This window comes from Callorhinus ursinus, unplaced genomic scaffold (genome assembly GCF_003265705.2).
Source record: "Callorhinus ursinus isolate GAN/ISIS: 27379988/994484 unplaced genomic scaffold, GSC_fseal_2.0 scaffold4, whole genome shotgun sequence".
In the NCBI taxonomy this organism is placed as follows: domain Eukaryota; kingdom Metazoa; phylum Chordata; class Mammalia; order Carnivora; family Otariidae; genus Callorhinus; species Callorhinus ursinus.
The window spans coordinates 24,921,155-24,943,955 of record NW_027397066.1 but is presented as its reverse complement, the minus strand read 5'-3'; the positions used below and the strand labels follow the sequence as shown (position 1 = coordinate 24,943,955).

The 22,801-nt window shown below is 44.4% G+C and overlaps 1 protein-coding gene across 9 annotated transcripts in view; it reads right to left on the bottom strand.

The window, feature by feature from the left end:
* PCDH7 (protocadherin 7) overlaps positions 1-6,197 on the bottom strand; it is a 413,030-nt gene extending 406,833 nt beyond the window's left edge. For all 9 annotated transcript variants that reach the window (XM_073891506.1, XM_073891509.1, XM_073891508.1 and 6 more), the window contains exon 1: positions 448-6,197. In XM_073891506.1, coding sequence (XP_073747607.1) covers positions 448-3,639 — 3,192 coding nt within the window. In that variant the 5' untranslated portion in view covers positions 3,640-6,197. The remainder of the gene's footprint in view (positions 1-447) is intronic.
* Positions 6,198-22,801: the final 16,604 nt, after the last annotated feature.

The following is a 22,801-nucleotide window of genomic DNA, read 5'->3' as shown; positions in this document are numbered from 1 at the left end:
CAGTTAAAACTTTTATAGTGTCCAATTTGCATAGGCACCGGTAGTAACTTTAGAAATTTTCTCCCTGGATGTAATTATCCACTTAGTAGCCACAAAACAAAATAATTTCAAGTAAAAACTAACCACCCAAACAATACATGCATGTTTATCCTAAAAACAGAAAATGTAGGATGCATTAGTACTGTCAAGTATAAAGTACTGCTTACTTTGAATATGTTCTGAGGTAGGTTAGGAAACACTGGTTTGGTAACTTGGAAAATGCAACGGTGCACCTCGTGTAGATGGCCTGTATTCAACTAATGATATATGAATTAACATTAAATTACTGCCATTAAATTTTTAAATAATAGCTTTAAAAGAGAGAAAACAAAACTTCACAGAAGATGCTCTGTCTCAGAGTTATTAGCCTTTTGTGGGATATTTAAATATATTTGGAATACATCTTACCTGTTTGCTGTACTTGTTATTGGTTTGACAGCTGTATTCAGAGCAGTGATCCGATCCAATTGAAATGTTGTCTCCTGCTCCCACAAATGTGTTGGCTGGTGGTAGATCTTGTACGGCCTGGTGTTTTTTTCCTGCAGTTGGTGACTGGGGGTGAAGCTGGACAGTAGGCAATGGAGAACTAGATTTGTAATGCCTGGCCAGGTCAGGACTGCCAGGCCCCCCGTTAACAGATCGGTATCGCCCCATGCTCGGGCTGTCTGACAGCTTCTCATTGACACTATCATACCTCTGTCCATTTGGTTTAGAAGCTTCTACAGTGACAATGCTGCTGTAGAGAGGCTGCTTAGACTTTTTGTTTTTCTTGTCCTTTTTAGGCTTTTTAGATTTGTCGTGCTGCTGGGGTGTAAAAAAGTCTTCATGATCCTTTTTGCCAGCTTCATAGCCATTTTTATTTTTGGACCGGCAGTACCTTGCCATCACTACAATTAAGATGATTAGAATCACTGTCATAATTCCAGCAACCACCCCAATGACAATACTGAGTCTCTGTTTGCTAATTTCATAACTTGGGTCACCAGCTATATCCTGGGTGAGTGGGGTGTGCAAACTTCTGGCTATCTGGGAGTCAATCACAGTTGCATTAGAAACACTTTCATTGACAAACACATGCACCAGAGTCGTGGTGGACTGGGAAGGCTGCCCACTGTCATTCACTTGCACCACCAACCTGTGCAAGCCATAATGCTTTTGGGTGAGTTTTCCCACTAAAGAAACCACACCACTGGTGGAATCAATCTCAAACAGCTTGAAGGGATTCCCTCCCACAATGCTGTAGTTAAGGTCTGCATTGATGCCATCGTCACTGTCTGTTGCCAACACTGTAGCTACTACTGTCCTGACATTACTTGAAGGTGGCAGTAAAGTGTAGGAAATGTTTCTGGGAAGGGTAACTGTAGGAGCATTGTCATTCTCATCCATCACAAAGAGAGAGACTGTTGCTGTGGCTGATCTGGGAGGATCCCCCCCATCCACAGCCTTGACTCTGAAGGTGTATGTGGTCTGATGTTCCCGGTCAAAAGACATTGTAGAGTAAATGGTCCCTGTGTCATTTTCAATGGAAAAAATGTTACTGTTTTCCTCTATGTAGAGGCTCATCTCTGCATTGCGCCCCTTGTCTGCATCCATCACCGTGACCATCCCCACCGGGCTGTTGGGCTGCAAGTTTTCTTTCACATAAAAGGTAAAGACGTCCTGCATAAACTTAGGGTCATTGTCATTCTTGTCAGCCACCTGCACAATCACCGTGGTGCTGCCCTGCAGCACTGGGATGCCTTTGTCTTTGGCATTAACTTTAAACTCGTACCTGTCTGTCTGCTCTCGGTCCAGCACCGTATTGACAAGGATGTCCCCAGAATCAGGATCGATGGCAAAGATTCCCATCACAGAGGAATCCAGAGAGTAGGCAATCTCTGCATTTTTCCCACTGTCCGCGTCTGTCGCCAGCACCGTGGCCACCCTCTCTCCAGGGATGTTGTTCTCCGGAAAGTAAACCTCCACCACGGACTGGCCAAAGACGGGCGGGTTGTCATTGGTGTCTCCTACCTTGACAACCAGGGAGTTGTTGCTGGAGAGGCTGGGGCTGCCGGAGTCCACCGCCACAATGACCACGTTGAATTCCCGGGTGGTCTCATAGTCCAAAGGGGCCGAGGTGTGCAGAAAGTACTTTTTCTTGTTCTGGTCGCCCTCTGTGTCGCTGGCCGGCTTGAGCTGGAAGGGCACGTCACCCACCACGGTGCAGGTGACTACCCCATTCTCGCCTTGGTCTCGGTCGGACACCTGTACCAGAGCAATGGGAGTGTCGACCAGAACATCCTCGGCCACGTTGGCCACCCCGTCCTTGAGTGGGATACGCCCGATCTTGCGGATTTCAATGGACGGAACATTATCGTTCTCGTCCTTGATGTTGAGGACCACTGTGGCCTTGTCGGTTTTGGGGGGCTGCCCGCGGTCGCGGGCCATGACGGTGAAGCGCAGCTGGTTCACCTCCTCGCGGTCGATACGGTGCAGGACACTAAGCCAGCCGGACGTCTCGTCCAGGCGCAGCAGCCGCCGCACGGATTCGGTAGCCGCTCCGAACACATACTCGATCTGTCCGTTGACCCCCACGTCCAGGTCGGCGGCACGCAGCTGCAGGATGGGAGTCCCTGGGGCGCTATTCTCGGCCAGGTCAGCTTCGTACACGCTCTTCTCGAAGCGGGGACTGTTGTCGTTCACGTCGGTGATGAGCACCCTCAGGATGGCCTGAGAGGAGCGAGGCGGGTCGCCACCGTCGCGCACCCGCAGGGTCAGCTCGTACGAGTCGCGTTGTTCCCGATCCAGCGCCCCCTTCACGATCAGCTGTGGCTGCTTCTCGCCATCCGGGGTGTCGGCCACCTGCAGTTCGAACACGCTGCTGCGGCCACTGGGGTTGGTCCCGCCGCCGCCCTCTGGTGCGTCCGGCCGCCTCTTGGAGCCGCCGGGGCCGCCGCCGCTCGCGCCGTTCCCGCCGCCCCCGGGGTAGGGGGCGCTGTCGGCAGGCCCAGCACGCCGGCCCTCGCCGCCGCTGCCGCCGCCGCCGCCGCCGCCACCGCCCCCGGGCTCCTGGAGCAGCTCGTAGCGCTCGATGCCGTTGCGGCCGAAGTCACGGTCGGTGGCGGTGGGTAGCAAGTAGAGAGTGCCCACCGGCCGGTTCTCCTCCACCGTGAGCGTGAGCACGGGTGACGGGAAGGTGGGCGTGTTGTCGTTGATATCCAGTACGATGACCCGACCCTCGAACAGGTCCACCCAGCTCTGCGAGGGCCCGATCACCGATACTTCGAAGTCCAGAAAGCACTCGTTCTCGTCGAAGATCATCTGACACTGGGGCAGCTTCTCGCGGTCGATGCGCCGCTCGCTCGTGCTCAGCTCGCCGGTGAGGTTGTCGATCTTCAGGTACTCCGAGCCCGACTCGAGGCTGAAAGTCACCTCACCCGAGCCAGTCACGATGCCCAGGTCCGAGGCGACGTTGCCGATGCGGACGTCCGCTGGGCCCTCCTCGGCTAGTCGGTATCGGAGGAGTTGCTTGGCGGCCGCCAGGCTGAGCGAGAGCGGCAAGAGGAGACAGCAACCCAGGCACCAGCCGCGCGCCCATCCCGCGGTCCGCATCCTCAGCATCTTCTCCTGCTGCTGCTGCTACTGCTCCTTCTAATCACAGCCCCCTCGGCGCCCCCCTCCTCCAGGGCCGGCCGCCTGCCCTCCTCCCAATCTTCTTCTCTCTCCGGGAAAGGAGGAAGGGAGAGGAGGGAGGGGGCAAGAGCACCGTGCGGAATCGGCCAGGGGGACCAGCGATAAATCCTTCTTTTTTTTTTTTTCCTTCTGCTTCTTCTGAAAGTTATTGTTTCATAATTCATGCAATGGGTGCTAATCGCCCGCTCGCCGGCCGCCGTTTAGTCGCAGTACTCACAGTTCACGGGACACTGCGCGCCGCGGGCTCGGCGCCCCCCCAAAGTCATCCCCGCAGCGGGCGGTGGATCCCGAGCTCCAGTCCCCGCTCTGTCGGATGGGGTCGGAACCGCTCCGGCAGGCGGGCGGTGGAGCCGGGAAGCAGCGGGGAACAAGCCTGCAGCCTCCCCCGCCTGCCAACCCCGTTCGTCTTTGCTGTTACTCGAGTTGAGTCCAATTCACGTTCCAGCCACTCACTCCAGACCCAGCTTCTGCTCCGGCTGCCCAGGCAAACGTGAGTTGCTTCCTGCACGAGGCGCTGGGGCCAGCAACAAGCCAGTCTGAACTCTGACTCCGCTCTGGCAGCGGGGGAGCCAGTCAACAGATCGAGAATGAAAAATCCCTGGCAGGTCGCTTCGGGCACCGTGCAGTGGAGACCACTCGCGTCACACAGCGGTCCGCGTCTGGGTACCCCCCGCGCGCCGAAGAGCAGCCCGAGCCATCTTCAGAGACGCCCAGAGAGTCAGTCCCTTCTCACCCCCAAGAGCTCGGGTTTCTCTTTTTTTCTTAACAACTCTGCGCAAGGTCATTAGTCACGAAGCCGCCGCCTGAAACCGCAGCAGCCGTTCGCCCGCGGGGGCGAAAGGCTGAGCCGTGCGCACCGCGCGGTGCCCAAGTTTGGGTTCGCAGCCGCAGAGTCCGTGCCTTTCCTCACCTGCATTCGGCCCGCAATTCGGAGCACTGGGATCTGCAGCGCTGTGCGCGATTCAGGGAGGAGATTGCAGCCTCTCTCTCTCCCCGCTCTCTCGATCCCTCCCCTCCCTCCCTCTCTCTCCTCCCTCCTCCTCCTCTCTCCTCCCTCCTCTCCTTTCCCCTTTCCCCTTCTCCCACTCTCTCCTGCACGCTCCCTCTCCTCCCTCCCAGTCCCAATGCTGGCAACTCGAGCTGAACTTGATCCCTTTGCAGTTCAAAGGTGAGCAAACCAGGCTCGGTGCTCAGGCGACGTTGGCCTGGTGAAAGCCCCCGGCCGGGCTCCCCCAACGGCAATTAACAAAGATGCCCAATTCTGTCCGGATTTCCGAAGAAAAGCCAAAGGCGCTGGGGAGGGGGTGAGCGGGAGGTGGAGTCAGAGACAGCTGCCAAGTAGCTTAAAAAAAAAAAAAATCAGTTTGCCAAGGGGAGAAAAAGTGCCAGTCGGTTGTTGCCTCGGAAGTGCCCTGGCACGGCGGGTGAATTCCGCAGTTGTCTCGTCCCCTTTTGCGTCTAGGAGAGTCTGGTGCGGGCGCGCTAGCCGCCCCTTGGACTGCCAAGGCTCAAAGACGCTGAATGGCAAATAGGAAGCTCCCGCTAGTTAGCCGCGAGCCGGAAACCCGCAAGTTTGCCCAAAGTGGCGGCTGCTGCTGGGAGCTCGCTGGCTGGCTTGCGGCTCAAGCTTGTCCCTGAAGCTGCTGCTGCTTGCGGCGGCGGCGGCGGTAGCAGCCTAGCCGCGGAAACTACACACTCGCGGAGAGGGAGGGAGGAGGGTTGAGGGGAGGAAGGCAGAAGGGGGTACTAACCAGCTGGCCCGCTCCGGAAAGCCCAGCTTCAGCTCCGGGGGCCACTCCTTGTGTGCACAATCCAGCCAGTCCCCGTCCCCTTTAAGCCAAAGCCTTTTCCCCTCTCCCCAGCGAGCGCAGCCACAGTCCAGTCGGGGCACTTGCTTTCCCTCCCTGGGGCTGGTAAATTTCCTCCTCTCCCTGACTAATGCCTAGTGCGTGTGTGAGAACACTGAAGCGAGTGTCAGGAAAGGTTTCTTTTTTTTTTTTTCTCCCCCCTTCTCAGACGATGCCCCCCACCCCCCGAAGTGTCTCCGTTTCGCGATTTAGCATCTTGGTTAGGGCATGGTTAAGGGTGGCTTAGGGGATCCTGCGTGCGCCCAGGGAGCCACGTTGGTGTTCTGAGAAACCATGATGGGCTGCAGTGGTTAAAAAAAAAAAAAAAAAAAAAAAAAAAGAGAGAGAGAGAGAGAGAGAGCATCAAACTCCAGAGAGAGCCAGAGAGGGATCCTTTTTTGGGAGTGCAGACTTTGGAGGGCTGGGGTTGGGGGTTGGGTTGGTGCCTGTCTTTGTTTAAATGCTTGGCATTCCTGTCATCGTGCTTGCTTACGGGGTAGACCGTGTGTGTGTGCGCGCGCGCCTGGGGAATAAACACATGTTGGAAGCCTCGGTGTTATTTTCTGAGCAGAAACCTGCAGCCTTTAGTAACTGGCAAAGTGTAGCGTCACCTATCTGGATAAAAGGGAAATAAACTTTAATGGCAACTTTGTGTACCGAAGTGTCCCTAGTTCCGTTTCTCTCCTTCTTCTGACTTTGTGCCACTCCATCGTACGTGGTATTCCCCCACGCGAGGCTTCCCCAGTCTTCAATCACAGCCACTGCAGCCCGCCTCATCAGATCTCAGTTGTGCTTGTGTTTTTTAAAACTGTAGCCATTTGCTCTTCATTTATTTCAGTGGCTAAGGGGGCCCGCCAGGATTAAGTGGGCTGAGACGGGCAGGAGGTATTTGGGGACAATCTTACCATCTCAAGAAAGCAAAGAGGCTGCTGTTGGGATTTGGCTGGCCCTCAGCTCGTCTACCCAATCTATAGGCATCGAAGGGCCTCCCCTTAAAGGAAAATTTAAGATGAAAAGAAGAAAAAAGAAAGAAATCCTTCCAGAGTGGCTACTATGCCTTTACGAGACCTGTGTGTGGAGGCAAAATGATTTAAACAAGACAAACACCAATAAAGTCTACGAGCAGATGTAGCGCGCGGTTGTTTGGGCGGGCGCAGGCAGCAGAAATGGGGGGAGAGGTGGCTGAGATTTCCAAGGTCTCCCTATAGGGGATCGTGGAGGCGCGGAGGATGAAAGTGCCAGGGAACTGGCGAGTATTTTCCAGTCAGCTAAAGCATATGCACTCAGGGTGTAGCGGCTTCTCCTCCCCGGCCAGGCGAGGAACCCGGCCACCCCCACATTCCCCAAGCCCGCCGCCTCCCGAGTCTCTCCGCTCTGTATCTGCAGCATCAGCGAGAAAAACCCCGCGCGCAGACTCAGTGCACACCGCCGCAGTCTGGAGCCGGGGGGCGGGGGCGGGCGCCGCAGCGTTTCCTTGGCCCGCTAAATGGCTGTAATGCTAAATCCCCTTATATTTGGAAAACTCTGGTTTATCAGAATTCTTGCCTTCCACGACACCCGGTCCCCATTTTTTCGCCAGGGTCCAAGGTGAAAGAGGGAAGCCTTTTCTGCTCCGCGGCCTTGCGCCCGTGCATTCCGATGCGCGGCAATATGGTGCAGTGCACTCACTCCCCTAACCGCCTTTACTAAGATTTTGCAAACTTCTGGCAGCCGCGTGGGCACAGACTTTGTACACCCACTCTTCCCTCGCCAGACCATAAACTTGAACAAGCCCCTGAGCATCTTCAAACATTCGCCCACAGCTCCGGCGCGCAATCTCCAGGCGCACACTAGCGAGGGGCGAAAGAGTGGGAGGCTTTTCCCCAGAGCGCCGCAAATTTCTTTCCAGATGACGGGGGATGGGGTGTGTGTGTGTGTGTGTGTGTGTGTGTGTGTGTGTGTGTGCGCGCGCGCAGCGCGTCCTTCACAGTGGAGTGGTTTCCTCATTGCGAGCGGGAGGCAGTCTCCAGTCAGCTCTCCTTACTCATCCCGACCAACTCCGCCGCCGAGCCAAGCCAGCGTGGGAAATGGGTCCGACGTGTGCGGCATGGAGAACAGGGCGCCAGACCGCCGGGGCCGTGAAGCCTCCCGGCTTTCCACCCTCCCCCATCGGTCCCCGCCTCCGACCTCTCCGCGGGAGCAGCCAAGGACCGGCTGCTTTGTCCAGCAGCGCGGTTCTTGGGCAGGGGAACCGAATGGGCGGGGTGGGTGTGTGGGCGAGGTGCGAGGAGCTTTCCGGGCGCCCTTGCCGCGGTCGGAGCTCCCAGTCCTCTTCCGCCCCCTGTCTGGGGACTGACACTCCAACTCTAGCCTCCCGCCGGCGCGGAGGATGAATGGAGGCGAGAAGCTGTTTCCCCCACCCCCACCCCATTTGCGCAGTCTTAGAGCCAGTGTCACAAGTGCTCGGCAGTTTCATTAAATGGAACTAGGGGACTTAATCCCACCCCCCCAGTACCAGACCTCACCACGGGAATATGATATCCGGATTCGCTCCCACCCACAAACCCCGCCCGGCTTTTCAGACTCGAGGCAGCATTTATCTTCTCAACCTGAGAGGAAAGGGTTCAGAAGGAAATGGGATCGAAAGTGTAACCGGCTGCAATAAATTAAAGAGCCCGCTGCCGCTGTGCCGCTGTTGCGGCTGCTTTGGCGGCCACAACTGAAGATAGAAAACGAGATCAGTTTCCGAAAGCCTGAGTTGATCAGAGTGATAGCACGTCATCGCTTGCATGAAGCAAAGTGAGAGAAGGTTGAAATGTTGGGGATTTGTGTATTGTCTCTTTTTTTTAAAAGGAATATAAAGAAAAATGACTTCTTGAAACCAAGATATAAAAAAATCGATTAAAATAGAAATGCTATCCCGTTCTAATAAACATTTAATCCAAAACTTGGCCAGAGATTCCTTTTTATATAGAGCCAAATGTCCTGCCCTATACTTACCACAATCGGTAGTTTTTTGTTGTTGTTTTAAATTTACCTACTAACCCTGCCATCTTAAAACTGCTTTTCAGTTAAGAAATTTCAGTGACTGAGCTGAAAAATAGCATTCAAGGTCCGTGATTTAGTTTAAGCCTCAAAAACACAAGGGAAGTAACAAGAACAACAAAAGTTTATGGGTAAGAATACAAAGAAGTAGGCGCCGAAGATAAGATCTCGGGGGGGGGGCTTTCATTTATTATAGACACTGTATTCACTATAGTACAAGAAAAAGGTTAAATACAGTAAACATGATAGCCAGTTCTGGAAAGAAATATAAAGCAGTTTGACGGGAAGGGAGAAAGTGACTCAAGAACTCCACCAAGGGACAAACAGAGGAAATGACACCCCTAGATCTCCAAATCCATTGACCTTTAGTCTTTTTAAAAAGGGTCCTCTATATCCGTTTACACGTGCATATATATGTTTTCCAGGCCTTTATGATCAATCGTTTCTCCAACTACTTTTGATAAAGTTGATTCTGTAGTCTTCCTTTTCCAAGTAATTATTAGAAATTATTGTCCCTTAAACATACATCATTTCAAACAGTAAACTATAACTGCAACACCATTGTCTTATAGCAAGTATGGTTCTGATTCTTGGGCCTGTGAGAAACTTTGGGCAGATTTTGCAGCCTTAAATCCATGCTTGTAGTACTAAAATGAGTAGCAGACTGAAAAAGCTAAATTATTCATTGCAGTAACAGACTTTTTGATGGACATTAAAACTCAGCAGTTTAAATAAGGAAACCACAGATTTCCTTTTAAGCAGGTAATAACTGCTTGCCTCAGTGGTTATTTAATTGGTCTCCAGCCAAGAAATAGAAATCAGTTGTGCTGTTTAAATCATGCAATTATGTTATGCAAAGCCATATACAGTATTACAATGTATTGATAAGAGACAACACAAGAAGTAAACTAAGTTGATTTATACTATTTATTGGATAACTATAAAACATTTCTAAAAGGACAGTATAAAAATTCAGTTCACAGAGAATAAAAAACTCAAGAAAGTAATTTTTAAGTGTTTAAGTATTAATTCATAGGCTATATGATTTGTCTATTAAATATAATGTTTTAGGTTTTAAAATGACACTTAATAGAAATGATTTTCACTTTTTAAGCACAAATTAATGGTTGATTTTTGTCAATTTCTTAAGTTTTAAATGCCAAAGCATATGCAACACAGCATAGATTTATAGTTTATGTTATATGTAAATTAAGATCTAGTCAGTTATGATAACTGGAAGACACATTGTCTTTTCAAGATAGTTTATGATTTTTTCCCAACTTTACATTAATTTTTATACATTCACAAGAATCTAAGCTTGGGAGAAAATACAGTGGTAGGTCAGAACAGTACATCCTATTATTTGTGGTCATCTGAAGCTCTTCTCTGTCACTATCTATGGTAAAATTGAACATTCCAATGCCCTTTGCAACATGCACTTGAGACATTTGGCATTTCTTTACTACCATGGCAGGATATGTCAAATGCTCCTGTGAATAATGACCTCTAAGCTAGATAAGGTATTGAGGATTTTGGGGGGAAATCTCATTATAATGGCTTGTATGAATATAACACTCAAATAAATGACCTTGCTTGTACTAAGAATGATTGGAAATTATGAATTAGCTTTATAAGTTTTAGCCCCCGACTGTAGTGACCTATGCTAACTAGATCACGTCTTAATTACAAATATGAGGTGGTAGAAAATGTTCATTATTCAATCAAATTTAACCCATTGAATTTAGGAAATTCATAATATGAAATGTATCTAGAGTAAGTAATTTAGTAAATTTGACTGACTAACAGTAATGGATTTTCCAGTGATAGATGCTGACCCTTACATGATAATCACTGGACATTTCCCCAAATATTTCTGCCTTCTGGACCTAGAGTTAATACTGCACTTCTCAGCCCCCTTGTGGCTAGATGAGGCCATTGACTACGTCTGGGCAATTGTGAGGAGAAGCATAAGTTCACTTCCAAAGGGAACATGAGTGCCTGAAAAGAATCACTGTTCAACTTCATCAGTCAAGCTGATTATTAACCTGACCTAGGACCAATACCTGGAGCCCATCAAGAAACTTCAGACCAACACTGACTTTAGAAAGGAGTGGTGTTTTCAATGTCGTTTGAGCATTTATTTGATGCATTATTCAAGTAAATGATTAAAAGGCTTACAAAGTAGACAATATGGGTTTCAACTGTAAACTCCACGAATTAGCAGTTGTGCTATTTAGCCACAGATGGAAATACAGTTCCATCAGCAAGACAAGCTCTTCATAAAGCTGTATAAATTTGTATCTGGTGATTTTTAATATCAGCAAGCATAATTTTATGTTTTTTTTTTCTAGTAACTGGTGTAGAGTTTAACACTTTGAACAGGACTTTTGATAGAATACTGTTGATTTGCAGTGAGATGGAAAGATAATAACTATTCTGTGTACTGTGGTTATTATATCCTGTTTGGCTGCATAAACAGATTATCGTTATTGTCTCCAAAATGAACTGGATAAAGGCCCACTATAAGGATGTAAATAGAAGCTTTTAATTCAGCTAACTTATGTATAAAATGTTAAGTGTTTTGATGTATTATGAAGCTAACAGCCGTGATTAGTAACAGTATATATCATCAATAGTATGCATCTGAATTCAGCACTGAAAGGTTTAGGAGATCTTTCTGTTTGAAGAGTGTTTCCTTGTTTCTCTCCGATGTTAGCTACAGCGTGATCATGTCTACCTATTTGGAGGGAAGAAATAGTACCTACCCCTGCCTATTTGGTTACATCTGATATAAAGTTTCCCTTTTCAACTAACAAAGAGGAAGCTTTGCTTCTATCTTTCTTGTCAAACAGATTTATTTAAATCATAGGAAAGAGGGTGAGAGAAAAACAGGGTAAACTTAAAAAGGTAGGACTGAAACTAAGGGAGTGCCCCAGTTTGTTTTGTTTTGCCCTATAAAATGGTACTTTCCAAAGGTCTATAAGCCAGTATCACCTTCAACAACCAAAAGTTACTCTCTTTAGGTGTCCTGGTCAGTGCTCTTCAGTTTCTGAATTACTTTCATGGGCAGACTTAATGTGATGCTAATGAAACTTAAACTTTCAGGGCTCTCACTTGATCAACCTCTTCCAAGACCTTGGGGTGAGGGGGAAGCAGTAATGTGTTTGCACAGCCACATGGTTTTGAAATTTGCAATAGTCAGAATTTTAAGTGCAATAGGTTAAGAACACTGCTCTCCTCCACTCCATTTTCCTTTATCACACTTTTTGTTTAAACGGTGTTAGAGAGTCCCAAGTATGTTGGGGATCTAGTTAAGGGAAATTCAGATGGGGATACTTAGTAGTTAAGGGGAAGTTCGGATGCGGATACATTTAATTTGGGTGTGTTAAGATCTATTTTTGTGGATTCAGTCTTTCCCAGTCATAGCTAAGTTATTGCTGACAACCAAAGCTTCCAAGATTTTGCTCAACATCCACTGTATTGGCACAAAGGTGTAGTGACAGAGATTCTACAGTGATAGAATATTCCCCAGTGTGGGTTCCTGGAGGTATACAGGTGGTGAACTGGAATCCAGGCTTAAGTGTGTGGAGCCAGAAACAAGTCTGTAGAAAGTTCTTCCAATTGCAGTTATCCCCACTTTTTGAAAGTTCCAGTTACACCACTGTGCTTTTATGAAAGACCTACATTAGCCCTTGTTTCTGCTAGCTGAAGGAAATCCAAAGAGGATTTTTGCCTTTACAAAAGAAGGCAAAAAGAAAATAGAGTTGAGTGTTTGTTTTGCCGCAAGCCCTTATAGAGGCAGCATGTGAGAGTGGCGCCCCCAATCTCCTTCCGCGGGAACTACACTCGGCGTCTCAGCCTCAAGCTGCCATAGCTTTGAACCAAGTCTCTGAGCATCTGTGTTTATCTTAGTTTATTTTGTTCACCCTCTAGTGAGACATGTCCTAAAGTATCAGAAAAGCCTAAGAGAGTTTATTTTTTGAGGCTGGGAACATTCAAAACAATTTCCATATAAATTAGTGGTAACTGTTTCTTCCTTTTCTGCCTTTCCAGCTTCTGAAAATTTTCATACGGAACACACTACTTTCGGATAGCAGGGAAACCTGCATTGAACATGTAAAATCCCAAGTGAAGAATGTGCTTTTCAACCATGTCTCATCAAAACGAAAATACCCTCTTGTCAGGAATTAGTTGACAAACCAAGAGATTCACTTAAAAACACACTATTCATTTGAGTCGTGTGTGCAATTTCTAAACAGATATTGTGTAAATACAGAATTTATCAGCATACCTGTGTTTGAGGGCACAGATATATAGTAGTACTGCAAAGTTTGTGTGTTTGTATGTGTAGTGGATGACTTTTGCATCCCTGTATATTAGAGTTAGCACATTTGACACATGTTTCTGATAGTCTGGCACTTGGACATAAAATGACCACCCTATATCCACCAAAGCAGTAAAGATACCTTAAAAAACAAAAAACCACTAGTGTTTCAGTGACTATTCATTAATAAGTCAAATTATGTTGTGTTTACAAAATGATAAAATTTGATATGGTGCAATGCTTTAAGACACTAACTCCATTTGCTTTTCTATATGTCTTAATTTCAGATTGGTTCTATATATCTTTTTTTTTCAGAAATGTTGTTCATACCAAAGTTCAAAAAACTAAGAATTATGTGTCAGTTGGGAAAAACATTGTGATGCTTGTTTTTTTTAAATAGGAATTTTTAAATGTGAAGTTTCTTGTGACCTTTTTTTTTTTACTATTTTAAGTATTTATTTTGTAGCCATTTTTCTATCATGTTTCATATTCTTTTTCTTAAAAAAGGTCAACCAAATTATATAAACGTTAGGCCCCACAAAACCTGATTCTTTCCTTGTGTGTAACAATTAAGGGCACAGATAGAGAGTGGTTATAATGAGTAAAATATGGACATCAAAGATTCTCCAAAATCACACATTAAATTCTGCAAAATTAAATAAACGTTAATACTTTATACAACATAATTTATAAACAAATACTGCTGAATGATGTTTTCCTAAGGATAATAAACATATCGCTATGACAAATAAATATTAGACTACACTGTTGGTGCTAGAAGTTGCTAAAATGGCAATGTGGTGGAAAAAGATGGGTGCAGAATTGGGAATCAAAGAAACTGGCTTCGAATTCCAAGATCTTCCTTTTGGACCTATGTGATTTTGATAAATCTCCCTGATACCCTATGTGTTTATCATTTAATTCAATCCACCCAATATATATTTATTTTCTATTTTATATAAGGCCCTGTGTTACATTTTGTAAAATCCAAATCCTTGCTTTTAAATAACTAGTTCATATTTTAATTCTATGTACATAATGGTAGTAATACACCACTGTTAGGGCTGTTATGGGTAGTAAATATGATAATTTTATAAGAGAACCTAACACTGCCAGGAACAAATTAAATTCTTAATAAAAGTTATTTTTCCTCTTCTACTCCTAATGCTCTCCTGAGGACTTAGGGTCGAATGTCTTAGATTTTGTAGGATCTTCCTTTCTATCTTGTAGGCATGTTCATAGCTTAGAACTCCACTTGTTTACACTTGCACTGCTCTTCATTTGTTCAGAGGTCAACAAACTATAGCCTACATGCCAAACCTGGCCCTTGGCTTATTTTTGTATGGCCTCCTGAGCCATGAATGTTTTGGTGTTTTTTTTTCGTTTGTTTTTACACATTTAAAGGGTTGTTAAAAACAAAGAAAACAGAACAGAGGACAGAGACAGGATATGGTCAACAAAGCCTAAAATATTTACTATCTAGCCTTTAACGGGAAAGGTTTTCTGACATCTGCTATGGAATATCAACTTCATGAGCATTGGAACAATACTGAAAAATACAGTAGATCATGTTACCTGTGAGGAAGGATCTACTGTAACATGCAAGTGCGTGGATGGAATAGATGTTGCTAAGCTCCATATGTAAATCTCCCTATCCACTAAGCTCTAGCTCAAGTATACCCCACGTTACATTACATAACCCATATATAGAGCAATATGCTGCTTTCATTACAATACAAAGAACCTATCGTGTGCTATGTAATGTATTAAAGATACTTATTCCTCCCACAGACAGGTGGATTTTCTGTCCCCTTGAAAGTGGGCAGATTCTGTGACTGGTTTTATCAATTGCACACAATGGGAGTAACAGGGAGACAGTTCTTGTCTGATGAAACATTCTTACAGAAGCAGTCAACTGTCCAGGTACAATGTGACCACCATGCTAGAGGGGTCTCATGGGCTCTAGGCGTGGTAGGTGACACTCTTAGCTGAGCCTGGCCTTCTAGTTATCCCCTCCAAGGTAGTCATGCGAGTCAAGCCGTCATAGACCCTCTAGACCAGTCCACCTGAAAACTGAATACCACTGAGTGCTGACACCACAATTTACATCATTTAGAGCCACTGATTTCCTCAGCTAAGCCCTGCCCAAATTCCTGACCCACCAAATCTGGGTAAAATATAATAAGATATCATTATTTTAAGCTACCCTACTAGAGGGTGGTTTGTTACCCAGCAATAGATAGCTGGAACATGAGTTTCTGTTTGCAAACGTAATGGATGCTGAATGTCAGTTCTAGATTTAATAATGATAATTGTTACTGTATTGTGGCTCATCTATGTGCCAGATACCATTCTCAACACATTTCATAAGGTTATCATTTAATCTTTGAAGATTATCATTTAATAACTCTATGAAGTTATTACATTACAGAGATTATTTTGTACGTGGTACAGAAGAGGAGATGGAGACTTAAGGAGGTTAAGTTTCCTAATAACCCTATGAAGTTATTAGATTATGAGGAATATTTTATTCATAGTAAGATGAGGACACTGAGATGTAGGGAGGTTGAAAACGTTAAGGAATAAAGAGATATCACAGTTACCAAGTGCCTGAGGCTGGGGGATCCAATTCAATTCGTTCATAATGAAAACCCTGGCTCTGATTTATTATAAATAATACCTTATGTTATAATCGGGAACTGATCTAATCAGTTTATGCAGTTTTACCCATAAGCAGACACACCAAACATTTCCATTGTTTATATTACTTTATTTAATTAATCTTATGTGTTTCTCTCTTATAAAAATCTGTCTTCCGTGTAGCTGACTTTAACTGACAATCTCCTCAGAGTTCTGTGGACTGAAACTGAGAGCAGGGCTGTATTTAAATGTACCTATCTCCTTTATGTCAGATCAAAGCAAATGTGCCGTTTGTCCATAACTTTCAAGGGCACTATACCTAATTCAAAATGTTTTAAAGGAAATATTCAATCCAAGGAGATTTATTTCCAAAGGTGACACACAATCAATGTTTATGGAAAAATCCCATTCATTGATATTTCATTTCTGCTTTACTGTATTATTTTCTTTGTCTTTGTGACGATCCATGCCACATAAATAGTGTTATGGTGCGTTCTCCTGGGATTTTCAGAAAAAGCCTCTCTTTAAGAGGGTTACTGATAATCTAAGTTTTTCTATAGAGCACCATTTTGTAACAATGATAAGAGCAATTGGTACTATTGATTAGATACTTATGATACACCAGGGAAAATTCTAAGCCCTTTATTTTTTTTAAAGATCGAGGGTTTTTATTACTATTTTATTTATTTGAGAGAGAGCGAGAACAAGAGAAAGAACATGAGCAGGGGGAGCGGCAGGCAGAGGGAGAGGGAGAAGCAGAGTCCCCGATGAGCAGGGAGTCCAGTGAGGGATGTGATCCTAGTACCCTGGGATCACTACCTGAGCTGAAGGCAGACACTTAACCAACTGAGACACCCAGGCACCCCTGAGCTCTTTACATATATTAAAATACTTAATAAAGATCCCAGTGAATTAATATTCATACCACCTCAAATTTGTATGTACCTTTTCTACTTTTTGGCCTCCTTTTGATTCCACATCTTCTGTTATGGCTTTGACCTTCATTATATGCCTGAAGGATAGACAAGTAATGTGACATGAATGGTTGTCTACTGAAAACTAAGAGTATCTTATTTGTAAGTGTCTTAAGTTTCTGTGCTAGTCATTATTCATTATTCACCAAAGTGCATTCCTGATTGGATTCAAGCCAAAGAAGAAATATAATTCCATGATATCTAGAAGTCAGTGGCCATGTGAATTGCTCTGGTCAAAGATAATCGGAGCCGAAATGATGTGGGTCTCTTCCTGGTAGAGGTATTTAAGAGCCAGCACACAGCCCCCCTTTCCTCACCACTCCAGCAGCTGAAGCAAAGTCATTTACTTACGTGCACACCTCTTGTGCTGCAGTCGAAGGACTCTGACCCTTCCTCTAGGGAATCTGAAGTACTAAAATGTGGGCCTGCCTGAGGGCCACTGATGAACATGCTTAGGTAGAACAAAGGAACTCTTATTGAGGCAGAAACAGAGACAGATATTCTCACACAAGGTTATATGTCTGGTATAGGCTGCCTGGGCTCTTTATTTCTTTGTAAGAAGTGTTCCAGGGCCAAGGCCTATTACTATGTGGCTGAGCAGGTATAAAAACACTGCACACGTGAAGCTGCTTTTCCAAATAGGTAACATGACAAGACCAGTGAACTGCTTGAGCATGTACCCATTGCTATATTTTACTTGTTGTGAAGTAAGTCCCAGATCAGAGCATTGCTGAGTGAATCCTATGATGATGGATAAGCATTCTGCAGGCTGATGGATCATAGTTTTGACAGAAGCACTGTAGGCAAGAGAATGCAAATCTGTATCCAGAGTGTTTATTCAGGTAAGAAGAAAACATGTTGTTCTTCCATGATGAACATGTTCCCTTCCATGAGGGAAGCAGTCCAAAGTAATCCTGCCACCGTGTAGCTGGCTGATGACCATGGGGAATGGTGTCATATTGAGTACTCAGTGTTGGTCTTTGTCGCTGGCAGTTCGAGCACCAGCAGAAGCTCTGACTACAGTTAGCCTTAGTGAGTTGAAGTTCTTGTTGCCGAGACCATGCATGGAGATGCAAAATCTCCATCCCTGCCACCACAGCCACTCTGGTCCTGAATCCATTGGGCAATAACAAGGGTGACTGGGAAAAGAGGCTGACTGGTATCCACAGAACAGGTCATCTTATCCACTTAATTGTTAAAAATCATCCTCCATCGAGTTCATTCTTTGATGAGGATTCATATGGGACACAAATATCTCCTTCCTCTCCTTCTTCTTTCTCTTCTTCTTTCTCTCCTTCTTCTCCTTCCCCTCCCCCTCCTTCTTCTTCTTGTTCTTGTTCTTTTTTCTTGTTCTTCCTCTTCTTCTTCTTCTTCTTTGCTTATTCAGAGATATCTATCCACATACCTCTTCCCCAAAGTTTCTTATGATAGTTTTCTAGTCATGTTTCTTCCAAGTCTGTGACCATCCAGCCAAACATTTGGCCACAGCTCATGAATCATTATGATCATACACCTGGTCATTTCTCCTTCTCTGTTAAGTGGACAACAGGTGTACTTCTTGACGTTCTGATCACTGGTAAGATTTCCTTTCACCATGGTCCTTCAGGAATGTCCCATAAGGGGTTGTAGTGCTGTAACCATCCACTCTCACGTGGTGACTGCATATTGTGTAGAACAATCAATAAAACCCCAAGTTTTCTCTTCTTCTGTCATCTGATTATAGGGAACCTCCTATAAGGCTAGAGATTCAGACTGGGAGAGAGAAGACAATGTAGCAAGATTGGGGACCATCAGCATTTGGGCTACTTCTTTATGTAATTTCTCTGTGCCATCAGGGCCTGCTTGGGCTTGATAACATATATACCACTTCATCTGATAATAGAATGTTGCTGTATGCACCCAGCTTTATGGCTTAGTGGGTCAGATAACATATAGTTCATGTGGGGAAGCTCAGGTTACATGGTAACTTAGTGGCCCACGGTCAGTTGCTCAGTCTCTACTAAAGCCTAATAGCAGGCCAAGAGCTGTTTCTAAAAAGGTTAGCAGTTATTCACAGAGAATGGCAGGGCTTTGCTCCAATATGTGGAGGGTCTGTGCTGTGATTCACCTATAAGGGTCTGCTAAGGATTCCAAAGAGTATCCCTATCTACCACTGACATTTCAATTACCACTGGATCTGCTGTGTCATATGGCCCAAGTAGCAGAGCAGTTTGTATAGCAGGCTGAATCTATTGCAGAGCTTTCTTTTACTCGGCACTCCACTTAAAACTAGCAGTTTATTGGGCCACTAAGTAAACAAGCAGGAGTACCGCACCCAAATTAGGAATATGTTGCCTCAAAAATCCAAAGAGGCCCACTAGGTGTTGTGCCTTTCTTGGTTGTAGTAGGAGAAGGTGCAACAACTTATCCTTCACCTTAAAATGGATATTGGTATGTAACATGCTCCAAACCACTGGACCCCTAAAATCTTACTGAGATAAAAGACCCATGATTTTTGTCAGATTTATTTCCTACTCTCTGATGCACAGATGTCTTAATAATAAGTCCAGAATACTTTCTACTTCTTAGTCACTAGATCCAATCAGCATAAGAGCATCAATGTAATGTACCAGTATGATACTATATGGAAAGGAAAGGTGATCAAGATCCCTGTGAACTAATTTATTGCAGAGGACTGGAGAGTTGGTATAGCTCTGAGGTAGGAAAATAAAAGTGTAATGTCCACCTATCCAGCCTTGCCAACTGAAAGCAAACTCCTTATGGTCATCCTTATTGACAGAGATGGAGTAAAAGTATTTATGACATCAATGGCTGATTTCATTAAGTACCAGAGGATGTGTTACTTTGCTCAAACAATGAAGGAATAATCCATTGTCATTTTCCAAGACCCATTTGTCTTCTGCACAGACCAAACAGGCAAGTTGAATGGAGACATGGGTGAAATCATTGCCCTTGTATCTTTGAAGTCCTTAATAATGGTACTAATTTCTGCAGTCTTCCCAGGAATGAAGCATTGCTTTTAGTGTACTATTTTCCTAGATAGAGGAAGTTCTAGTGGCTTGCACTTGGCCTTTTCCACCATAATAGCCCTCACTACACAGGACAAGGAACCAATATGGGGATTCTGCCAATTGTTGAGTACCAGATCTATTTCAATTATGCATTCTGGAACTGCAGAAATAACCACAGGATGGGATGGCAGATACACTGGGGCCATTCTAAGAGATAACTGGAAAAAAAAAAGATAACTGAGCTAAAACCTCCATTGATCACCTGACCTTTATAAACCTCTATTCTTTTTTTTTTTTAAAGATTTTATTTATTTATTCGAGAGAGAGAGAATGAGAGCCAGAGAGCACGAGAGGGAAGAGAGTCAGAGGGAGAAGCAGACTCCCCACTGAGCAGGGAGCCCGATGTGGGACTCGATCCTGGGACTCCAGGATCATGACCTGAGCCGAAGGCAGTTGCTTAACCAACTGAGCCACCCAGGCGCCCCTATAAACCTCTATTCTGACTGTGAACTGCAGTGATGTAAAAGTACACTTTTTTTTAAAGATTCATTTACCTTTTTTTGTTTATTTATTTATTTAGAGTGCAAGTGGGGAGAGGGGCAGAGGGAGAGAGTCCCAAGCAGACTCCTTGCTGAGCAGGGAACCTGACTTGGAGCTTGATCTCATGATCCATGAGATCATGACCGCAGCTGAAACCTAGAGCTGGATGCTCAACTGACTGAGCCACCTAGGCACCCCAACAGTACACATTTTTGGTGGCTTACTGGGGTCCTCCCTCAGGGGGACCAGGTTGCCTGCTATATAATACAAAGGGTTCTGGGTTTATAAACTGGTTCACAACTGGGAATTGATTGAGGGATTGTTACTCCCTGTTTTTGTGATTCGGGTTAGGCTTTTGCTCACTTGACCTAGATCTTTTCTGCTTATACAAAACAAGTAAGAAGCTTTAGTAAGCTTCTTATTTCATTTCTAGGAATGCCAAAATCAACTAGTCCATACTAAAGGTCTGAGTGAGTCCGACTATTCTGACCGCTGTTTTGATTCTTCTGTCCATTACAGTAATTACTCCCACCGTGCCTTTTAACAGTTGAACGCCACCACTTGGCCCGTCACTGGAAGATCCAATTCTTCTATTCGCATTTAGGATTCCCAATCCAGTGACCACAGTTCCAACTGTAAGGTCTGGACTACAGAGAAGAGTGATCACAGAGCTCCATAATGATGCTCCCCTCCCCTTACTCAAAATATTAATTAATATATGTCTTTTGGACCCTTCCAGTGTGGGTGGATTAGGTCTTAAATGACAAATCCACTCTAAGTTTACAGTCTCCCTAAGCCTTTGAATTTTTTCCTTTATATCAACTGATCACGGGACTTAGAGATGAAAGTCTGAAAATAAATGCATGGGATTTTAGTAGTACCTAATTAATTATAGCCTTATTAAGTTATCTGATATGGATGTCTTGGATAGTCATCCAAACCTGGAATATTTTTTTGTGGAAATGGGAAATAAACCCTTGCTGTTTTGTGTTCCTGAGATTTTGGGTGTATTTTTTTTAAAGATTTTATTTATTTATTTGACAGAGAGAGAGAGAGAGACAGCGAGAGCAGAAACACAAGCAGGGGGAGTGGGAGAGGGAGAAACAGGCTTCCCGCCGAGCAGGGAGCCCAATGTGGGACTCGATCCCAGGACCCTGGGATCATGACCTGAGCTGAAGGCAGACGCTCAATGACTGAGCCAACCAGGCACCCTGGGGTATATTTATTTCACTGGCATGCTCTAACAAATTCTGATGGCTATAATCTTTTGATCTATAAGATGTGGGATTTTAACTATGTGTTTCTAAGGTCACTTACAAAATTTACATTCTATGATTTTCAGTTTCCCAAATTCAAATACAGAAACTCAATCATGTGAAAGCAAAACAACTATACCCAAGGCCACTCAGCTCATTAGATGAAATTCTGGGGCTAGAATCGCAGTTTTCTAATTATCTACCCAGTAATCTTTTTCCATTAGACTGACTCATGCTCTTCTAAACTCAGCAATTCTTCAAAATAAACATTATTTGTGAGTGATTTTGATTTTGAAATTAATTGACTGTTATGACAATGTTTAGGATATGTCATTTGAAAATGCCAGGGTAGCTCATCAATAGTCAGTTTCACACGTAAAATTCAATCTAAATTCATGTTATTTATCTACTTTGCACCTAGAAATTAGCAAAGAACAATGGGTCATATGGAAGTATATGATGTGACCTAGGTAATTTCATTAATTTTAACTTAACTAGGATGGGATATAATCACACAGAAATCACACATTTAATTTGGTTAATATTAATGTATATCATACTTTGTCTTCTCATTGGAGAACAGCACCCCTCTAGGGTAGGGATAATTAAGATGTAAATTATTAAAGATTGCTTCTTAAGAACTAGCAAATCAGAGTCCATCATCTATTAAGTCAACTATTCAAATTTGTCATTTGAGAACTTGTGCAATTACTCTTATGACACTGTAAAGGGCTCTGAGCATTCTTGGATTGCCTCTTCAGAGTTCTTGAGGGCTTTTTGTGACTCTTCCTTTCATCCTTTGAAGGTGCTATTGATGACTGGAAATGACCATTTAGAGCCTTTTTATGTGAATTAAAAATTTAATAGAATTGGACAACAGTGTATTTATTCAAGTAATAAATTGAAATATCTTATTTTGAGTCTTTTGTGGTTTATAAAAGTGGTTTTGAAGGTAATTATTAAAAATGTATCCTTTAGAAATGCCAAATTATGTGATGATCATTGGAATTAGCCATAGTATCCAAGAGACTATATTAAGGTTAATCATCAAAGATTGATTTAACTGTATGTATGCATCTGAGTATATATAGTATGAATGTTGTATGCAAGTATATGTGTATATGAGACAGAGAAGGAAAAAGATTATTTCATACTTTATGAAAAGTGTTATATCTTTTAATTTTTTTAAAAATTAACATATAATGTATTATTTGTTTCAGGGGTACAGGTCTGTGATTCATCAATTTTACACAATTCACAGCGCTCACCATAGTACATACTCTCCCAGTGTCCATCACCTAGCCACCCCATCCCTCTCATGCCCTTCCACTCCAGCAACCCTCAGTTTGTTTCCTGAGATTAAGAGTCTATTATGGTTTGTCTTCTTTCTTAAATTCCTCAGTGAGATCATATGATACTTGTTTTTCTCTGATTGTCTTATTTCACTTAGCATAATACCCTCTAGTTCCATCCA